We start from the raw sequence: 17,859 nt of genomic DNA on the forward strand, positions 1-17,859 counted from the left end.
TTCCCTCGCCTCAAGTGAAACGGCGCTGTGGTTTGTGAAGGGCACCGAGCTTGGCTAGGGGACCCCGATTCTCCTTGCGGAGCCACAATCCCTGGGGTGGCTTAACAGCCAGTCCCCTCTTCCGCTCAGGGAACTCTGGGAAACAAACAGGGGTCTCCTCGCAAACCTCAGCACTCTTAACCAACTACAGCTCCCAGAATCCTTTGGGGGGGAGCCATGGCTGTTTTGGTATCGTTGAGCTTTGAATGTATGGTGTGGTAGTAACCTAATTCTGGGAGGGACAGAGCTGCTTCCGCAGTCCCCTTCTGCAGGCTGTGGAGCAGGAGAAGCTGCCCAGCGCCTGCTCCGAGGAGGCTCTGGAAACGGCTACCGCTTCCCCAGTGGTACCCAAGACCCAGAAGACCAGGAAATTCCTCTGAGGATGGACTGGCTGTGGGGATCAGGGTGGCATTCCTTGGGGGGTGCAATATACTAAGGGCTGGGAGCGCAGAAAAGGTGTCCAAAATTGCAGTGGGCACAGAATCAAGCTTCCTTTGGACCCTCACCTTCCTTTATTTTTCCCTATGGAATTCCACCCCATGGCTGCAATGAGATGCTTTCTGAAATCTCACAAACCACAGTCTGGGGTAGGGGTCAGTTCGAGCAACCTTGACTGCCCCCCCCCACGTAACTAGCAAAACCAGAAGCCCATCATGCAAAACAGCAAAAACCGCAGAGTGAATTATGCAAAACAGCAGAAACGTGTGCAAATTCCCGCCCCCAAAATTGATATTATTCAGAATAAATTATGCAAAGCGGCAGAATGAATTATGCAAAGTAAGAGCGGTGAAATTTGCAGAGCTTCCCAGTATGTATGCTTCAGATCTGACCTACACATTTTGGGGGGTGGGGGTGGGGGTGGAGATGGTTGCTGAAGTGGATTCTACCACTTCGGACTGGGGGGGGGGTGGATGGAGATGCCGTTTTCAAACGCTCCTCCACACATCTAAGAGGCGCTGCCAGCCTGTGTGAAGGCCTCACCTCTTTCTTCACTTCTCTGGCTTTGGCCTTGGTTTTGCTTTTCTTGCTGGAGCCCAGGGAGCTGGTTAGGCTGCCTCGGGCGTCAGGCATGGAGCTGGCGATGCCTGGAGGCGAGAGGGAAGAGGACGAGGAGGATGAGGAGGAGGACGAGGAGGAAGAGCAGAAGGCGCCTTCTTTGCTTTTCTTCTTCTGCACAACAAAAATAAGAAGAGAAAGAAAGTTCTCGGTCAATCAGTCTTGCTGGTCAGAAGGAAGGGAAAGGCAGGTGCTCAGCGAGTGCAACTCAAAGAGGAGCAGGGGGACCGAAATCTGCCTGGGACTCCTATCCTCTCTTATCTTGCCCAGCCCTAGTCTCAGGTGTGGGGTGACTGCTTGGGACTTCCTTAAAGGTGTGGGGAACCGCATTCTGCACATGCTCAAATGACGCTTTCTGCATAGGTTCTGGAACCATCAATCTGAGTCAATGCTGAGTCAATATGGACCGTGTAGTAAATGCAGGAGGCCCCTCTTTCAGCCCAGTTCAAAGAGAAAGGCCTCTCGTGGCCACGGGGCCCTGGAGATGCTCCACGACATGGACTAGTCCAGGCACCCCCAAACTTCGGCCCTCCAGATGTTTTGGCCTACAACTCCCATGATCCCTAGCTAACAGGACCAGTGGTCAGGGATGATGGGAATTGTAGTCCAAAACATCTGGAGGGCCGAAGTTTGGGGATGCCTGGACTAGTCAGTCGGACCTTATATAAGGCGTTTGACGAGATGATGCTTTGGGTTCCTTCCAAAACAGTACGGAAAATTGATGGCCGGCAGGCATACATGAGACACCACAGAGCAGATCCTCCAGATACAACCTCAGCCAGCAGAGTTCATGGCCAGGGATGATGGTAGCTGCTGTTGTCCAACCACTGGAGTTCACCAGACTGGGGATCAAGGTGGCCGACCAGGTGCGTGTGGGAAATCAGCAAGCAGGATCCGAGCACAAGAGCCCTCTCCATTCCTGCGGTTTCCAGCAATGGGTATTCAGAAGCATTGCTGCCTCTGACCGTGGAGGCAGAGAAGAGTCGCCATGTCCCTTAGCCCTCAAAAGCCCTCTCCTCCCATGAACTTGTCTAATCCTCTTTTAAAGCCCTCTCCTCGTGTGGAATGTGCCATTTCCTTGGCCGGCCACACACTGGGCCTTCCAACGATGAGAAGCGAGGTGACAGGCAGGCTGAGATTCCTGCATTGCAGGAGGTTGGACTAGATGACCCTTGGTGTTCCCTTCCAACTCTACAATTCTATGTGAATTGCTCAACATGGCAGGCCCAGGCCCTGTGGCCACTTCTCTAAGACTCTACATGCCCATGTGCCTCAAAAACTAATACACATATTCCTTGGCCAACAAACGAATATGGCCAACTCAGGGCAATCAAATGCTTTAATTATTTCACTTGGCATAATAGGGCCCATGTTTTGCACCCCTGCCCTGTTTAAATCTTATCATGCCTACACAGTCGTACCTTGGTTTTTGAACAGCGTGGTTCTTGTACATTTTGGCTCCCAAACGCCGTAAACCCAGAAGTGAGTGTTCCAGTTTGCGAACTATTTTGGGGAGTCAAACATCCGGCGGGGCTTCCTGCAGCCAGTCAGAAGCCGTGCTCTGTTTTCCGAAAGTTTTAGAAGCCAAACGGACTTCCAGAACGGATTCCGTCCGACTTCCGAGGTACGACTGTACTACAAATAGTCCCAGTCACTACCTTCAATGCATCTAGAGTTTTATGTCTCGTTCCCCGACAGCAATCCATAAATGCATATGGACTATCTATATTGTCGCCAGATCCTGTTCGCCAACACTGCATTTTGCAGAATTTTGTGCCGCCTTCCCCCTTTGCACCTCCCAACACAGAGTGGCTCGTGGTTCGTACCTTTCCAAGCTCCTTCCTTTCTTTCCCTTTGCCTCCGTCTTTCTTGGGGCTGAGGGGCGTTCCCTTCACGCAGCGCCCAGCAGCTTTGGCCACAGGGGTCGAACTGGTCTGCGCCGTGGCAGCCAGCCCGGCCGTAGAGGCCGTGGCGTCGTGGAGGAAGATCCGCTCGCTGCGCCGGCGGCTCCAGAGGTCATCGTCACTCGCCTCCAGCCCAAACTCGAAGCTCAGGTCCTTTGGAGACTTGAACTTCTTCAGCTTCTTGCTGCTCTTTTCGGACGCCATCTTGGCCCTCTCCAAGCTGCCTGAGGAGGTGATGTCCATCGCGCTCCCTGGCTGGGCACCTGGGGCACTGCCTGCTTCTGCCAGCCCCTTCTTCCCACGCAGGAGGCCGGAGGGAGACTTCTTCCTGATCTTCACCTCACTCTCAGAGTCTGTGTATTCAAACTCCGTCCCTAGACGTGGAGAAAAGGGGCAGTCAAACCAAGCAACTCAACTGAACTTGGCAAGGTACGTTCCTGGTCAAGGGCCAAAATCTGCATTTTTGTTTGGGAAGTGCTATTACAGCGAAGGAGCAGGGCCTTTGCTGAGGTGGCCTCTGTAACGGCCTCTACAGCGACCAGCTCCTCCCTTCTTCTTCTTCTTTTAATTTTTTTTTCAATTAATTTTTCTAAATTACATTTCCAAATATTCATTTAAACAACCTTAAATCAATGACTTCCCTTCTCCTTCCGTGGTTCATTTTGCATGCCATACATTTTACATGAACTAAGCCATTCAGTAATCCATGTTACATCCACCAAAACTTGTTAACACTGTTGAATTTATCTTAATGCTACCAGCATTTTTAAATAAACACAATAAACGACCGGCTCCTCCCTTATACGGCCTTCGAAAAGGTCTTTCGGAGGCTGGCTTGATAGGTGACGCTTTGACTGCTGAATTTACTGTAATGTATTGTCCCATTGCATTTTTACGCAAACAGCTAAGAGGCTCCCTCGGCCTATAGAGCGAGATGAGCGCCACAACCCCCGAGTCGGACACGACTGGACCTGATGGTCAGGGGGCCCTTTACCTTTTTATTGTCCCATTGCATTTTTATGCAAACAGCTAAGAGGCTAGGAAAGGCAGTATATAACAATATTATATACATGTACCACCTTTCACAGCATAGCTTCAAGGCACCTGACAGCACAGGAAGATGGCTTATGTTGCAAAAAATGCACATTGCACATCCCCAGGGAAAATAGAAAAAAAAATATGGATTCTTGGACTTTGGGATGTGTGTCAAACCATCCAGAAGACATCCAAAACAAGGAGAACTGCCCCCAAATTCTCTCTCTCTCCTCTTTGCAGATATTTCTGTGAAAACCGTTTGACTTTCAGGAGCTCCGAAACGTAATGCAAGTTTTAATGTTTTCATCTATTGCTTTATAAACTTTATGAAGTTTTAAATAATTGCAGTTAATACTTCTTATTGATAAGTGTGTGTGTGTGTGTGTGTGTGTTTTACAATCAAGCTGTGTATAAATTCTATGAAATAAATGAAATAAACAGAAGCCCAGTTGTCGGTCCCGATACCCTAAAGCCCAAAGTCGTTTCACTGGCGTCCTACTGGCTCTCTCCTCGCCTTCTCTATCAACCACAAGTCGTGCTTTGAGCAGCAGTCGCCTGGATAAGCAGTTGGTGGGTTTCGAAGCAAAATCAAAACCAGGCAAGCCCCTAAAAGAACTGCTTTTGGGCCCACAGTGGAAGTTCAGGGCTCGGAAGCATCCGGACAGGGGTCTCTCCCTCCGGTGGGCAGCAGCAGAAGAAAGTAAGTAAGGGGGAACTGTCACCGACGAATTGATGCTTTTGAATTATGGTGCTGGAGGAGACTCTTGAGAGTCCCATGGACAGCAAGAAGATCAAACCTATCCATTCTTAAGGAAATCAGCCCTGAGTGCTCACTGGAAGGACAGATCGTGAAGCTGAGGCTCCAATACTTTGGCCACCTCATGAGAAGAGAAGAATCCTTGGAAAAGACCCTGATGTTGGGAAAGATTGAGGGCACAAGGAGAAGGGGACGACAGAGGACATGATGGTTGGACAGTGTTCTCGAAGCTACGAACATGAGTCTGACCAAACTGTGGGAGGCAGTGGAAGACAGGAGTGCCTGGCATGCTCTGGTCCATGGGGTCACGAAGAGTCGGACACGACTAAACAACAACAACAACAACAAAGGGGGAACTGGACCAGTTGGATGGTGTGATTCTAAAGAAAGCAGTCTACCTGGTGGGGAAGGGCTTCCCCATGCCAGATCCCAGCACTTGTAGCCCCCGTTTCTCCCCCCTTACCTCACAGGCTGAGAGACCCCTGGGGAATCACTGGACCCCCAAGTCTCTCTGACCTCCTTTTGCCAGAAAGTCTTTTGCCCTCTCGCCAGCCTGAACCGACATCTCCATTTCCACATCCAGAAGGAAGGCCAAATTCAGGAAACGAGACTGTGGAAATCCCCCCAGTGCCGCTCTCGGACCCATAAATGGGTCACGAGATCCTCCCGCTTTTGAGGCGGAGACCTCAGCCTTTGTTTTCTTCAAGCCACGGGTACTTCTCTCAGAAATCCCCCTTGACTCTTTTCCAGCGGTGAGCTCTCTCGCTCCCTTATTCTCAAATGCGGTTTTTTCGTAATAAAAGTTTCCGTTGCGGACATTACTGAGGGATCTAGGAGATCTAGATCACTCTGGAACAGAGGCAAAGGCAATACCTAAATCGATTCATGTCCCAACTAGAGATGGAAAGGCCTGGTGGGAAAACTGGGGGGGGGGATGCAAAAAACCCAGCGGCCCGTCGTCCCCCCCCCGTTTTTTCTGGGGGTAAACAGAAAAGGCCCCGCCCCCCAATTTTTCCCGGTTTCTTTCCAGGCCTTCCCATCTCTAGTTCCGACCACAATCCCCAACCGCTCAAAATCAGCAGTGCTCACCTGGGGCCAGGAAAAGAGCAAACCGAAAATTTCCCACACATTTTTTCCCGAAGCCTGAAGTTGCATTAGGTTACTCAATGGTAATTATTATGAAGGCTTTAAAAAGGAGGAGGGAGAGTCTGCACCAAGGTGTCCTTGATTATGAAAAAAAAATGAATTTTGCAATCCATACGAACAATTCAAACCCCCATTTTTTTGCATAATTTAATCTTCCGGTTAAGAAGCCGGACACTGAAGAGCTGGGGGCTGAAGCTTCCTGATCACCAGATGAAGGTGAATAATTCAGGGCCTTAGGGTGAAGGGCAGGTAATCAATAAGAAGGGAGGAGGAAGATGCAGGTGTAACTGAATAATCTGTTTCCCATTTCCCCACAAATCTGTTCTGCTTGCAAAATGTTTTCCCTTGCACAATTATGGTAAGTCCATTTATACATCACTGCTGTATCCAAAATCTTTTTTAAAAAACCATTCAGAAATGGGGTATTTCCAACACAAGGAGATGGATGCCTTTGCTGAATTCAAAATAATAGTTGATGGACTATGCTGAAATGGCAAAATTAACTGGAAGGCTCAGGAACTAAGAGGACAAGAGCTTTAAAAAAGAATGGGGGAAATTTATAATTTACTTAGGAAACCATTATAAGCAGATGAAAACATTAGTAGGATTTTAATCACACTTGTAAGGTAACGACGACTATGGACAATTTAGATGGATTTTAACATGTGGATAATGGAATGATAATGCAGTTGTATTTCAAAAAATAAATAATAATAATAACAACAACAATCTCTTTTTACAACCATCTCTAGCTGTCCTTCAGTATAGTTCAATATAGTTTAATAATACATTGGTAGTTTAATATAGTTTAATAATATGTTGATAATATTAATAATATATAACTTCAAGCACTTGGCAATCGTTTTTAATGATTTCTGTGGAATTTTACATGCATTACTTTCCAAGCAAGACTAACTTACATTAATATAACCAAAATATACTATGAATTCCCAAGTCATGTCCCAACTTTTTAGCACCCCTCACTTTTGCAATTTGAAAGTGAAAAATTTGACAGTCCTTAATGTTGTAGGGGCCACCTGGAACTTGAGAGAAAGGAAGGACAGAAATACATTCGATAATCATTCTAATTACCCCTGAAATGGCCCTGGGTTATTGCCCTGTGGTTATTGAATGTTGACCTGAGTGTTGAGATGAAGGAAACTGAAAACCAGGGACAGAATGGAGAACAGAATGGAGCAGCTGGAAAAGGAGGAGGAGGAAAGACCCCCTTGCACCCACAACCTCCTCCTCCATCCCCCTTTAATCCCCCTTTAAGGCCTTTGACACACCTGTATACCTTTGGGGGACATTGAGGTGCCACAGGAAAGCACCTCAAACCAAACCCAGGTTTCTATCTCCTTGCAACAGAGGGAGGTGCGATTGCAAGAGATGTGCAAAGATAGAGCCGATAGAAGAAGCGAGAGGCTAAAAATAAGGCAGGCGCCCTTTCCCATTCCAAATCCCGCTATAATTTCATTATCATTTAATACATATTAATAAAGGGGGTTTATAAATGGAGCCTTTTAGCAGAGCTGCCTGCCTTCGAGAGATGTTGCCCTGGGGGGACTTATCCAGCCATGGGCACACGAGGGAATTTGAAAAAGCGAAATTTCCATTATTCATGCAGGAAGCCCCAGACAGGCGGTGGTAAGCTGTTGCCAGATGGGGCCGCCTCTCCAGCCCAGCTCCCATGTCCCAGGATTCATCCCCGGACTTTTGCGTAGCCCTAAACCAGGATAAGGGACGCGGGTAGCGCTGTGGTCTAAACCACTGAGCCTCTTGGGCTTGCTGATCAGAAGGTCGGCGGTTCGAATCCCTGTGATGGGGTGAGCTCCCGTTGCTCGGTCCCAGCTCCTGCCCACCTAGCAGTTCGAAAGCACATCAAAGTGCAAGTAGATAAATAGGTACCGCTACAGCGGGAAGGTAAATGGCGTTTCCGTGTGCTGCTCTGGTTCGCCAGAAGCGGCTTAAGTCATGCTAGCACATGACATGGAAGCTGTCTGCGGACAAACGCCAGCTCCCTTGGGCCTATAGAGCCAAGAGTCGTCCGCGACTGGACCTAATGGTCATGGATACCTTTACCTTTAAACCAGGGTAGGTTAATGTGGGAACCTGCCCTGCCCTGGGTCAGACCACTGGCCTGAGCCTTCCTCTGACTGGCAGCAGGATTTCTTGAAGGGCTTCCTCCCACCCTCTTTAACTGGAGGTCCTGGTTGGCCAAATGAAGGTCATTCTGTCCAGCCAACCTCTACCTCTCTTTCAAATCAGAACCAGTGAAGGTGGTGAATGTTCTGTGTGAGTGCCTGGAGGCGGTTGGAGGATGGATGGTGGCTAAGAGATTGAGGTTGAATCCTGACAAGACAGAAGTACTGTTTTTTGGGGGGACAAGGGGTGGGTGTGGGTGGAGGACTCCCTGGTCCTGAATGGGGCAACTGTGCCCCTGAAGGACCAGGTGCGTAGCCTGGGGGTCATGTTGGAATCACACCTGTCCATGGAGGAGCTGTCCAGGGCAGCTGTCTATCAGCTCCATCTGGTACGCAGGCTGAGACCCTACCTGCCCACAGACTGTCTCACCAGAGTGGTGCATGCTCTGGTTATCTCCTGCTTGGACTATCTACGTGGGGCGGTGACCCAGAAGTTACAGCTAGTCCAGAATGCAGCAGCTAGACTGGTGGCTACAAAGACCATATAACACCAGTCCTTTAAAGACCTACATTGGATCCCAGTAAGTTTCTGAGGGCAATTCAAAGTGTTGGTGCTGACCTTGAAAGCCCTAAATGGCCTTGGCCCAGAATACATGAAGGAGCGTCTCCACCCCCATTGTCCAGCCCAGACACTGAGTTCCAGCGCCAAGGGCCTTCTGGTGGTTCCCTCACTGTGAGAAGTGAGGTTACAGGGAACCAGGCAGAGGGCCTTCTCGGTAGTGGCACCCGCCCTGTGGAACGCCCTCCCATCAGATGTCAGAATATTTAAAAACATGATAAAACATCAAACATTAAAAACTTCCCTAAACAGGGAAGTTCAGATGCCTTCTAAAAGTCAGATAGTTGTTGATTTCCTTTGTTGGGAGCCACCCAGAGTGGCTGGGGAAACCCAGCCAGGTGGGCAGGATATGAATATATTATTATTATTATTATTATTATTATTATTATTATTATTATTAGGTTGGAAGAAGAACAAATTTCTAACTTGTGGGTTCTGTTTTGTGTTCTAGCAGGCATCCCTAAACTCGCCCTCCAGATGTTTTGGGACTACAACTCCCATGATCCCTAGCTAACAGGACCAGTGGTCAGGGATGATGGGAATTGTAGTCCCAAAACATCTGGAGGGTCGAATTTGTGGGTGCCTGTCTCCTAGGAACCTGAACCCAACACCCAGAGCGCAGTGCAAAAGACATACAGATGCTTAGAGCTGAAGTGTGCAGTGCCTCTGAGCTTCTGCAGAGCGCAGGGATCCGTTCTGAGTGCCAGAACTGAGCCTGACCCATCAATGCAAACTCACCCATCAAGCTCTGCCTCTCTTCCTTCTTCTTGGCTTTTTGCTTGGCTTCCAGCTGGACGATGGAAAGAGAGGGTGGGATAATGGGGCTGGGCAGGGCGCTGGCCGCAAACCTCGCCAGAAGCCCCAAGCCGCTCTCATCCAAGGCGGGGGACGAAAGCCTGGCGCTGCTCCCCACTCCATAGTCCCCCGCTTCCTCCTCCTCCTCCTCCTCTTCCTCCTCCTCCTCTTCCGAGCTAGAATCTGGGAGAAGATAAGATGCCATTACAAATCTGAAGCGTGGCGCAGCTAAGCAGCCTCTCAATCTCAGCAGATCATGGCAGCCACCCATCATGCAAGCTCTCAGCCAACACAAGGTTCAGGGTTGGGTTGTTTGCTTTGCCTCCTTGGAAGCTCAGGGGCCTTTGCTGGAAGAGGGGAGACTCGCGAGGAGTTATAGGGCAAGAGAAGGCCAACAACTCTGGGCTAACACTGCCCCCCCCCCAGAATTTAACAGGGGCAACAAAATGAGGGCTACACCTAGAGGTGGGCATATCAGCATTTCCAACCCGCGTCACTTTTACGTCTGCTCCCCACAGCTATCCCCACATCCGTGTGACTTTTTAAAAATCCACTTGAAGATTTGCATTTAAATACCCATCTTCGAATAGAAGTTTCCTCGCAAAACCCATTTGCAATCACATTCCATCCCAAAGTACAGTGGTTCCTCTACTTACGAATTTAATGCGTTCCGAACGCACATTCGTAAGTAGAAAAAAAATTGTAAGTCGAATCCCATAGGAATGCATTGGGAGAAAAAATTCGTAAGTCGAAGCAACCCTATCTAAAAATTCGTAAGTAGAAAAAATCCTATCCAAACCGCATCCAAGATGGCGGACGGAGCTCCATTCGTAAGTAGAAACATTCGTAAGTAGAGTTATTCGTCAGTAGAGGTACCACTGTACGTATTTCTGAATGCACCGCAATACATTTAGCATTGCTAAATCTGCAAAAGGTGTGAAATCCCAAAGGATATCTGTGTCCCGATCTACAGGTTAGTCCAGGCGGTGGAGAGCAAGTCGGTTTGTATTGGGAGTTCACAAAAATCAAATTCCTTAAGTGTCCCCAGTTGACATTAAGTGTCCCCAGTTGACGCTTAACTCCTGCAAACCCCAGGTGTTCCCGTCACCGCCTGCACAGCACCTGTCTTCATCTCCCACTCCCCAAAAAAGAAACTGAGCTTATCGAGTCATTAAAATGGGAGCCATTGCAAGGATGTGCATATTCTGCGATTGCGCACCAATGCAGAAAGACTCAGTAACCAGCTTTTCTTGATGCAGAATATGGAAAAGCGCAGGACTTCTGACTACTAATTTCAACCGCTACTACACTTTTGTTAAAGGCAAAGGCTATAATGGAAGAGTTCTGGTATCCCCATTTTCAAGATGCAAATTTGCAACCTATTTGGCAAGGGATTGGGGGGAAAGGGTGACCGAGGGTCCCCAGTACTAATGGGTTTCTGATACATTATACACAACTGAGCAGATGAAAGTTGTGCTAAACCTTCTAGCCTTGCAAACTTTCATCCTCTCTCTCCCCTCACCCCAGGAAAAATATAGCAGGGTGAAGCTTTTCACCCTGGGCAACTGCCCAAAATGGGGACCTACTAGAAACAGCTCTTCCCCATTATTATCCCCCCCAAACAAAAAATAAATGTTTAAAAAACAGATATTTAAAAAAAATTAAATTGGATTTTTAAAATGAAATAAAATACTTTTGGAGGAAAAAATTTCTAAAGATAGTTTTCTATTTAAGTTACATTCTCGTCCAAAGGCTATTGTAAATAAGGATTTGTTTTCAGTTTTTCATGAGTGCTAAAGCTCAGTCTAAGGTTTTTTTTAATTGTTTAACCACATCAGTTAACAAACATGGATACATATGTTATAATGTTATTGTTTCAGTTAAATAAATTGTTATTAAGGAGATGGTTATTTTTCCTCCTTCCAATAAAGAACAGCAGAAAAGTTTGTCCAAATGGAAACAGTTAACTTATTAAACCTCACAATAATTTCACAATTATCTGTCTATGTATTTCTAATAGTATAACCACATCAGGAATTTTTGACAGAACTGTAAAAACTACTCTGAAAATTTATTATTCCAAAAATGAAACCTTCATCTGGTTGTATATATTAAGATTATACCAGCAAGAATGAATCTTTCTGTAAAAAAAGAAGATTTAAATCAAGTCTTAATGACCAGTGATTTAAATTGTAACCCCTGCGCAAGTTGCAAGTGACCTGCATTGAGTTACTTAGCTGCTGCCGAAAGCTAACAGGACAGCTGCACCTCCAAAACTGCTCACTTAGTGTGGATTTCAAATCTTACAAATTGGGAGTTTATTTTAGTAAGGCCCCCCCCCCCCACACACACACACTGGATTGCTAAGTGAGTGGCCTAAAACTTTTATGGAAGTATCCTGAAAGTCGATCTACTTTTGTTATTTATATCCCACCTTCGCATTCTAAAATAGGAACCAGAGTTGGAAAGGGGACCCCCAAAGGCCATCTATCCCAACCCACGGCTACAGCATCTCCTGTAAGTGGCCGGCAGCCTCATACCCTGAAAAGGATCCTCAGGGCAGCTAAGAGCCACTGTAAGATAAGCTAAAAAGTCAACGTAACACATAGATGTGCTCAAAGTCGCTTAAGAGAGCGGCAAAAATAAGGGAAGCAAAAGTTTGGTTAAGCGACAGACAGACATTTGTTAAGTCACCACATAAATGCAACAAGGGGTGCGGGATGAGGGGAGCGGAGGAAGAGCAATGCACACAGAAAATTAATTTGGCATCGATATCGCAGCCAAGACGGTTTCATCACAGAGCCAAGCAGACTTGCGGTGCACAAAGCTGGCTAAGGGCAGGCAGACGTTAGACAGCTATGGGGTCCTCCACATCTGGATTTAAATTGGCCTGTCCAAATTCCAGTAACTTTGGGGTTTTCGTTTCACAGCTTACACGCATTTGCAGAAGGCATAACAAGCCTCCGTTATTTTTCCGTTTGCGTTTATATACTGCCGACTCCAGAAATAGACTTTCCATTAGCGGCAATAATAATAATAATCAATCACCACTGTTAATATATTATTAATTCTGTTTCATATGGTGGCATTGCTATTATTATATTGTCTCTAGGGGTGATGTAATATTTACTAGAATATAATAATTACAAGCAAGTGTGGTGCGGAGGTTAGAGGGTCGGACCAGGGCCTGGGAGAGACCAGGGTTCCAATCTCCCCCACTTGGCCATGGTGAAGCTCATTGGGTTGTGCATTCGAGTCCCACATCGGGCATTGCAGGGGGTGGACTAGATGACCCTTGGTGTATCTTCCACCTCCACAATTCTATGATTCCTCTGCGAGAAGCTGAGTTTCCGCCTTGCAGGCATCAACCTACTTTTCAAGCGAATAAGTCGGCGCTACTGGAGTTCATCTTTTTTAGGACAATGGCCTACTTCTCGTTCAAAGGGCGGGGAGAGAGGAATCCTCACTCAATTTTTGTGCGTTGGTTAGTAGGAAACTTCCGAGGGGGTAGAAAACAAGGCCGGCAAAGGAGGTCTTGTGTTTTCCCTCAAGGGATATTCTTTGTTCCCGAAAAACATAGAACCATAGATTTGGAAGAGACCACAAGGGCCATCCAGTCCAACCCCCTGCCAAGCAGGAAACACCATCAAAGCATTCTTGACATATGGCTGTCAAGCCTCTGCTTAAAGACCTCCAAAGAAGGAGACTCCACCACACTTCTTGGCAGCAAATTCCACTGTCGAACAGCTCTTACTGTCAGGAAGTTCTTCCTAATGTAAGAATCTCCGTTCTCGTGTTGCGTAGGGTGGAAACGTTCGCACCACATTATAATCCGCCCCCCCCAAAAAAGTGTCGCTTTTTCTGGAGCCCTCAGCAAGAAACAGCTGGCCGTTCGTAAAAGTTCCTTGCGGCAATCGAAATGGGCACGCTTAACTTTTTAAGGAAGAGAAGGGGAGAACCAGAAAATTCCAGCTTTTTGTCATCAATAACCCAAATGACCACGAGGCTGCCGAGGTTCAAAGAGGACGTCAAAAGGGGGAACAAAAGTGTTTTTTGCCTACCTACATAACAAGGCTGGGGTTCATGCTTAGGGACCTTTCGCTGCAGAGAGCCTGCCCTGCTCCAAGCCAATCGCTTTGCCTCTTGAGCGGAGTGCGAGAACAAACGCGAGGGACCGACAGAGACATGAAAAGCATCATGGGTAGGGGTCAGGGGCGGAGGGGCTGGCCAAGCAGCTGCAAGGAGAAAGCAAGCAAGGCTAGAAAAGCTGAGGTTAATTTTTAGTAAAATCAAGGAAAGCCATTAGAAACGCCATTACCCAAATATCCCTCGTCGTAAAGGTCAAAAAACGCTCTCCCCTCCCTCCCCTCCCCACCAAGATTATGCCAATAATGCACATTTCCCGAGTTCTGTTTTCATCACCAAATAAACACGTAATTTTTATTATTCTTGTTATTTTGGTGGTAGCGGGGAGTCCTCTCTCTTCCATCTCTTGTTCCCCCCAAAACCCTAGCCAGGAAGACGTTGGGGGGCAAAGACGTAAAAAGAAAACAGGGAAGTGTTATTATTTTTTTGACACTTTAGAGCAGGCACCCCCAAACCCGGCCCTCCAGATGTTTTGGGACTACAACTCCCATCATCCCTGACCGCTGGTCCTGTTAGCTAGGGATGGTGGGAGTTGTAGTTCCAAAACATCTGGAGGGCTGAGTTTGGGGGTGCCTGCTTTAGAGGAAATTCTCCATATGATCCTCCAGGGCAAAGGTTAAACTAAATTTCTTTTTTAAAAAGGAAGGAATACGTTTCATCAAGGGTCTATGTTTACTTTAAAAAGCCTTGCAGAAATACAGCTTATGGGGCAAGGAGACAGGCTAGTTCTAAACCAGGAAGGCACATTTACAGGGCGAGCGAAGGCACACCTACTTTAAAGTCATTCCCCTTGTAGTCAGTGGTGCTTACTTTCAGGTAAGTGTCCACAGGATTGCAGCTTAATAGAAGTTATGCTAGAGATCTTTACTGGAAAGCCCTCCCCCTCGGGTTCCATTGTTTCTCTCAAATGCTTTTAAAAATTATTATGGTTCTTCAACGCTGCCATTGATTTCATGTTTATGCAATCCCATTTTATGGTTTTCTATTCCAGAAGTGAGCATACTTGGACTGGAGGGTTGGGGGGTGGGGGAGGCAGCAGAACTGGATTAAAAGGAAGATCCATCACCATAAATAGTCCCTCAATGACCACAAGTAGGATTCGAACCCAGCTCATCAGGTAAAGTCTTTACTTTGAAGGTAACAGCTGGATTCCATATCTCCCTCTCCCCTCTTGCTGGTCCTTGCAGGATCCAAATTTGAGGTCTCGTTCCAATGACCTTTCCCTGTTACAATTATTGAATGAGTTGCTCTAAAATCGGGAAGAAGAGGGGGCAAGGACGCTTGTGGTCTAGCGGCCTAGTCCCAAGCATTTCTCCTTCTGCCCCTTTTGCCCCTTTTTCTTTCCTTCCTTCCTTCCTTCCTTCCTTCCTTCCTTCCTTCCTTCCTTCCTTCCTTCCTTCCTTCCTTCCTTCCTTCCTCTCTCTCTCTCTCTCTCTCTCTCTCTCTCTCTCTCTCTCTCTCTCTCTCTCTCTCTCTCTCTCCCCCAACCCTCCACCTCTTTGCCAAGGGGCAAAGGGCACTAATAAAACTGCTGTTTCCCCCCCAAGGCATTGCATTCAAATCTCTCCCTCTACACTGATCTCATATTAAGTACAGTAATTCCTTTGCTCCTGTACATTTGTTGCAAGGTCTGAAATATTCACAACCTGCTTTTTATATATATATTTAAAGCAGAATTAATAGGGGTGGAGGGAAGCCTTTAAATTATTTGAGCCCAATTGGAACTGACAAAGAAAAACAGGTTTCATTTTATAGAATTAAGCCATTTTTAGAAGCAAAAATTACTAAGCTTAATCATTTCTTTTTCTTTTTCCAAGCTACGTCTTTCTTCCTTTATAAAAGTGAATTTGCAGAACATGACAAGCTATGTTTGGGTGGGTGGGTGGGTGGGGGGAAGAGATCGATACATAATGTGCTTTTTCCTCCTGGAAAACAAAGCACCTTAAGAGAATCTGCAAGCCAGGGATATTTGAATAATACAAAGAACACCACAATCTTTGGGAGCGATGAGGGGACAGCGAAATGGGGCGAAGCAGCAGCAAGCGAGAGATGCAGCAAGAGAGACGAGGCAGACTGGTTTAGTTAAATACAAACTAGATACTTTTAATAAAAAGCTTGGTACCAAATTGCAGTACAGACATCAAGGGGGGCAACTCCCGCACAACATGGCATCTAAGTTACAAACCTCCTCCCGAGACCTCTAACACATGCAAAAAGAAAGAAAGAAAAAAGATGAAATTCGGGGGCGGGGGAGGGAAGAAAAGAAGAACGAACCACACACAACAACAGCGATGGTGGCCAGAGATGGAGGGTTAAAGAAAAGGAAAGAAAGAGATTTGGGAAGGGTCGGGGTGGACAGCAAAGACCAAACGCTCCAGGTGATCTTAGAGCTCTTAGAAGAGCGAGTCAGTAAGAAAATACAGTGGTCCCTTGGTTCCCAAACGCCTTGGTACTCAAACCACTTGGAAACCAAACACTGCAAACCCGGAAGTAAGTGCTCCGGTATGCAAACTTTTTTCGGAAGCCGAACGTGCTCCGTTTTGAGTGCCACACTTCCATTTTGAGCGTTACGCTGAGGTCTGTCTGCTATTTATTATGCGTGTTGTTGTTGTTTTTGCGGCTCTTTTTGTTTTGCTTTTGCGACTGTGATTGATTGATTGATTGTGTGACTGCAGTACATTGTTGACTGCTTTCATTTTATGGATCCATGCTCTCGTTATGACAGTAAAATCCATGTTCAATTGCTGTTTTAGGGGTTGTTTTTAAAAGCCTGGAATGGATTAATCCATTTTGCATTACTTTCCATGGGAAAGCGTGTCTTGGTTTTGGAACGCTTTGGTTTGGGAACCGACATCTGCAACAGATTAAGTTTGAGAACCAAGGAACCGCTGCAATAACAATAAGAGCTAGTGGCACAAGCAGATGATGTTGTTTTTTTAAAAAAAGAATACCAACGAAACTACCATGAAGACCAAGATGGTCGGTCGGAGCCCCGCTCCCTACTGCCCCTCATTCACTCAAACACGGACACTTGGTTTGGTTTGTTATAATCTAGTAACCTTGATCGAACGAGTCCTCTGAAGAATCGCTGAAGGAAGACCCCTCTCCGGGCAGCAAGCAAAACTGCGGCCTCCTGCTTGCCGTGGTGGCCAGTTTAGATTTGAGAGTTCTGGCGGCACAGATGCCCTTCTTGGCTGCCGCCCTGAGGCCGCCTCCGGCCATCCGGCCGCTCTTGGGGGCCACCACACCGTACAGGCTGGGGGGTCTCGTTCTGGAGCCATGAGAAGACCACTCGTCCTTCAGGGATCCGTCATCTTCCTCAGAGTCTGTATCTGCAGCCAACGTAATTATTTTGGTTGGGTGTTCAAAACAAGGTGACAGAATAATTTGCAGGGGGGGAGGTACCCACCAGCTGCCCCGATTATTATTATTATTATTATTATTATTATTATTATTATTATTATTCCTAGCTTCAGTTTGGCTGCATGCCATTGGAGAAGGGAAGGAGAACCTGACTACCTATCCGTTGCGGGTGTGAAGCAAAATGTTCCTCAGGGCCTAGATTACTGAGGGAGTTGTGTTGAGGCTACACACAACTGGATCCCACACCGTTCAAGGAATTTCCATGAAAAACCACCACGTGGGGACACTGCATGGTTCTTTCACGTGGAAATGGTGGTCAATGGCGCCAATGTGGGGAGACACGGCGCCATTTTCTCAAACAATTCACATGGCAGTACTGGAATGGTGTGGGATTCACAGAGTTTGAAGAGGCAACTGCCCCAGCCCAGCAATACAGTGGTGCCTCGCTAGACGAATTTAATTCATTCCACAGGTCTTTTCTTATAACGAAAAATTCGTCTAGCGAATCCCATAGGAATGCATTGAATTTTTTTTTAAAAAAAATTGCCCATAGGAACACATTAATTGAATTTCAATGCATTCCTATGGGAAACCGCGATTCACTAGACAATTCGTCTAGCAACCTCTGCTAGAAAAAACCTTTCGTTAAGCGGAAATTTCGTTAAGCAGGGCATTCGTTAAGCGAGGCACCACTGTATTTGAATGTCTAGGCAGTATACTTGTAAGCAAGGAACTTCTCCTTCACCTATAAAGTGGAACCTCGGTTGTCGAGCGCTTCGGAAGCCAAACAATTCGGAAGCCAAACACCAACAACCCAAAAGTGAATGCATCCGTTTTCGAACGATCTTCGGAAGT

At 46.9% G+C, this 17,859-nt stretch overlaps 1 protein-coding gene across 5 annotated transcripts in view; it reads right to left on the reverse strand.

Annotated features, from left to right (window-relative positions):
* Positions 1-17,859, reverse strand: part of TNRC18 (trinucleotide repeat containing 18) — a 128,856-nt gene that overhangs the window by 19,813 nt on the left and 91,184 nt on the right. For all 5 annotated transcript variants that reach the window (XM_060282619.1, XM_060282618.1, XM_060282620.1 and 2 more), the window contains 4 exons: positions 16,701-16,973; positions 9,439-9,678; positions 2,922-3,373; positions 1,021-1,209 (listed from right to left, as the gene is read on the reverse strand). In XM_060282619.1, the coding sequence (XP_060138602.1) occupies positions 1,021-1,209; positions 2,922-3,373; positions 9,439-9,678; positions 16,701-16,973 (1,154 nt within the window). The remainder of the gene's footprint in view (positions 1-1,020; positions 1,210-2,921; positions 3,374-9,438; positions 9,679-16,700; positions 16,974-17,859) is intronic.

This window comes from Zootoca vivipara, chromosome 14 (assembly GCF_963506605.1).
Source record: "Zootoca vivipara chromosome 14, rZooViv1.1, whole genome shotgun sequence".
In the NCBI taxonomy this organism is placed as follows: Eukaryota; Metazoa; Chordata; class Lepidosauria; order Squamata; family Lacertidae; genus Zootoca; species Zootoca vivipara.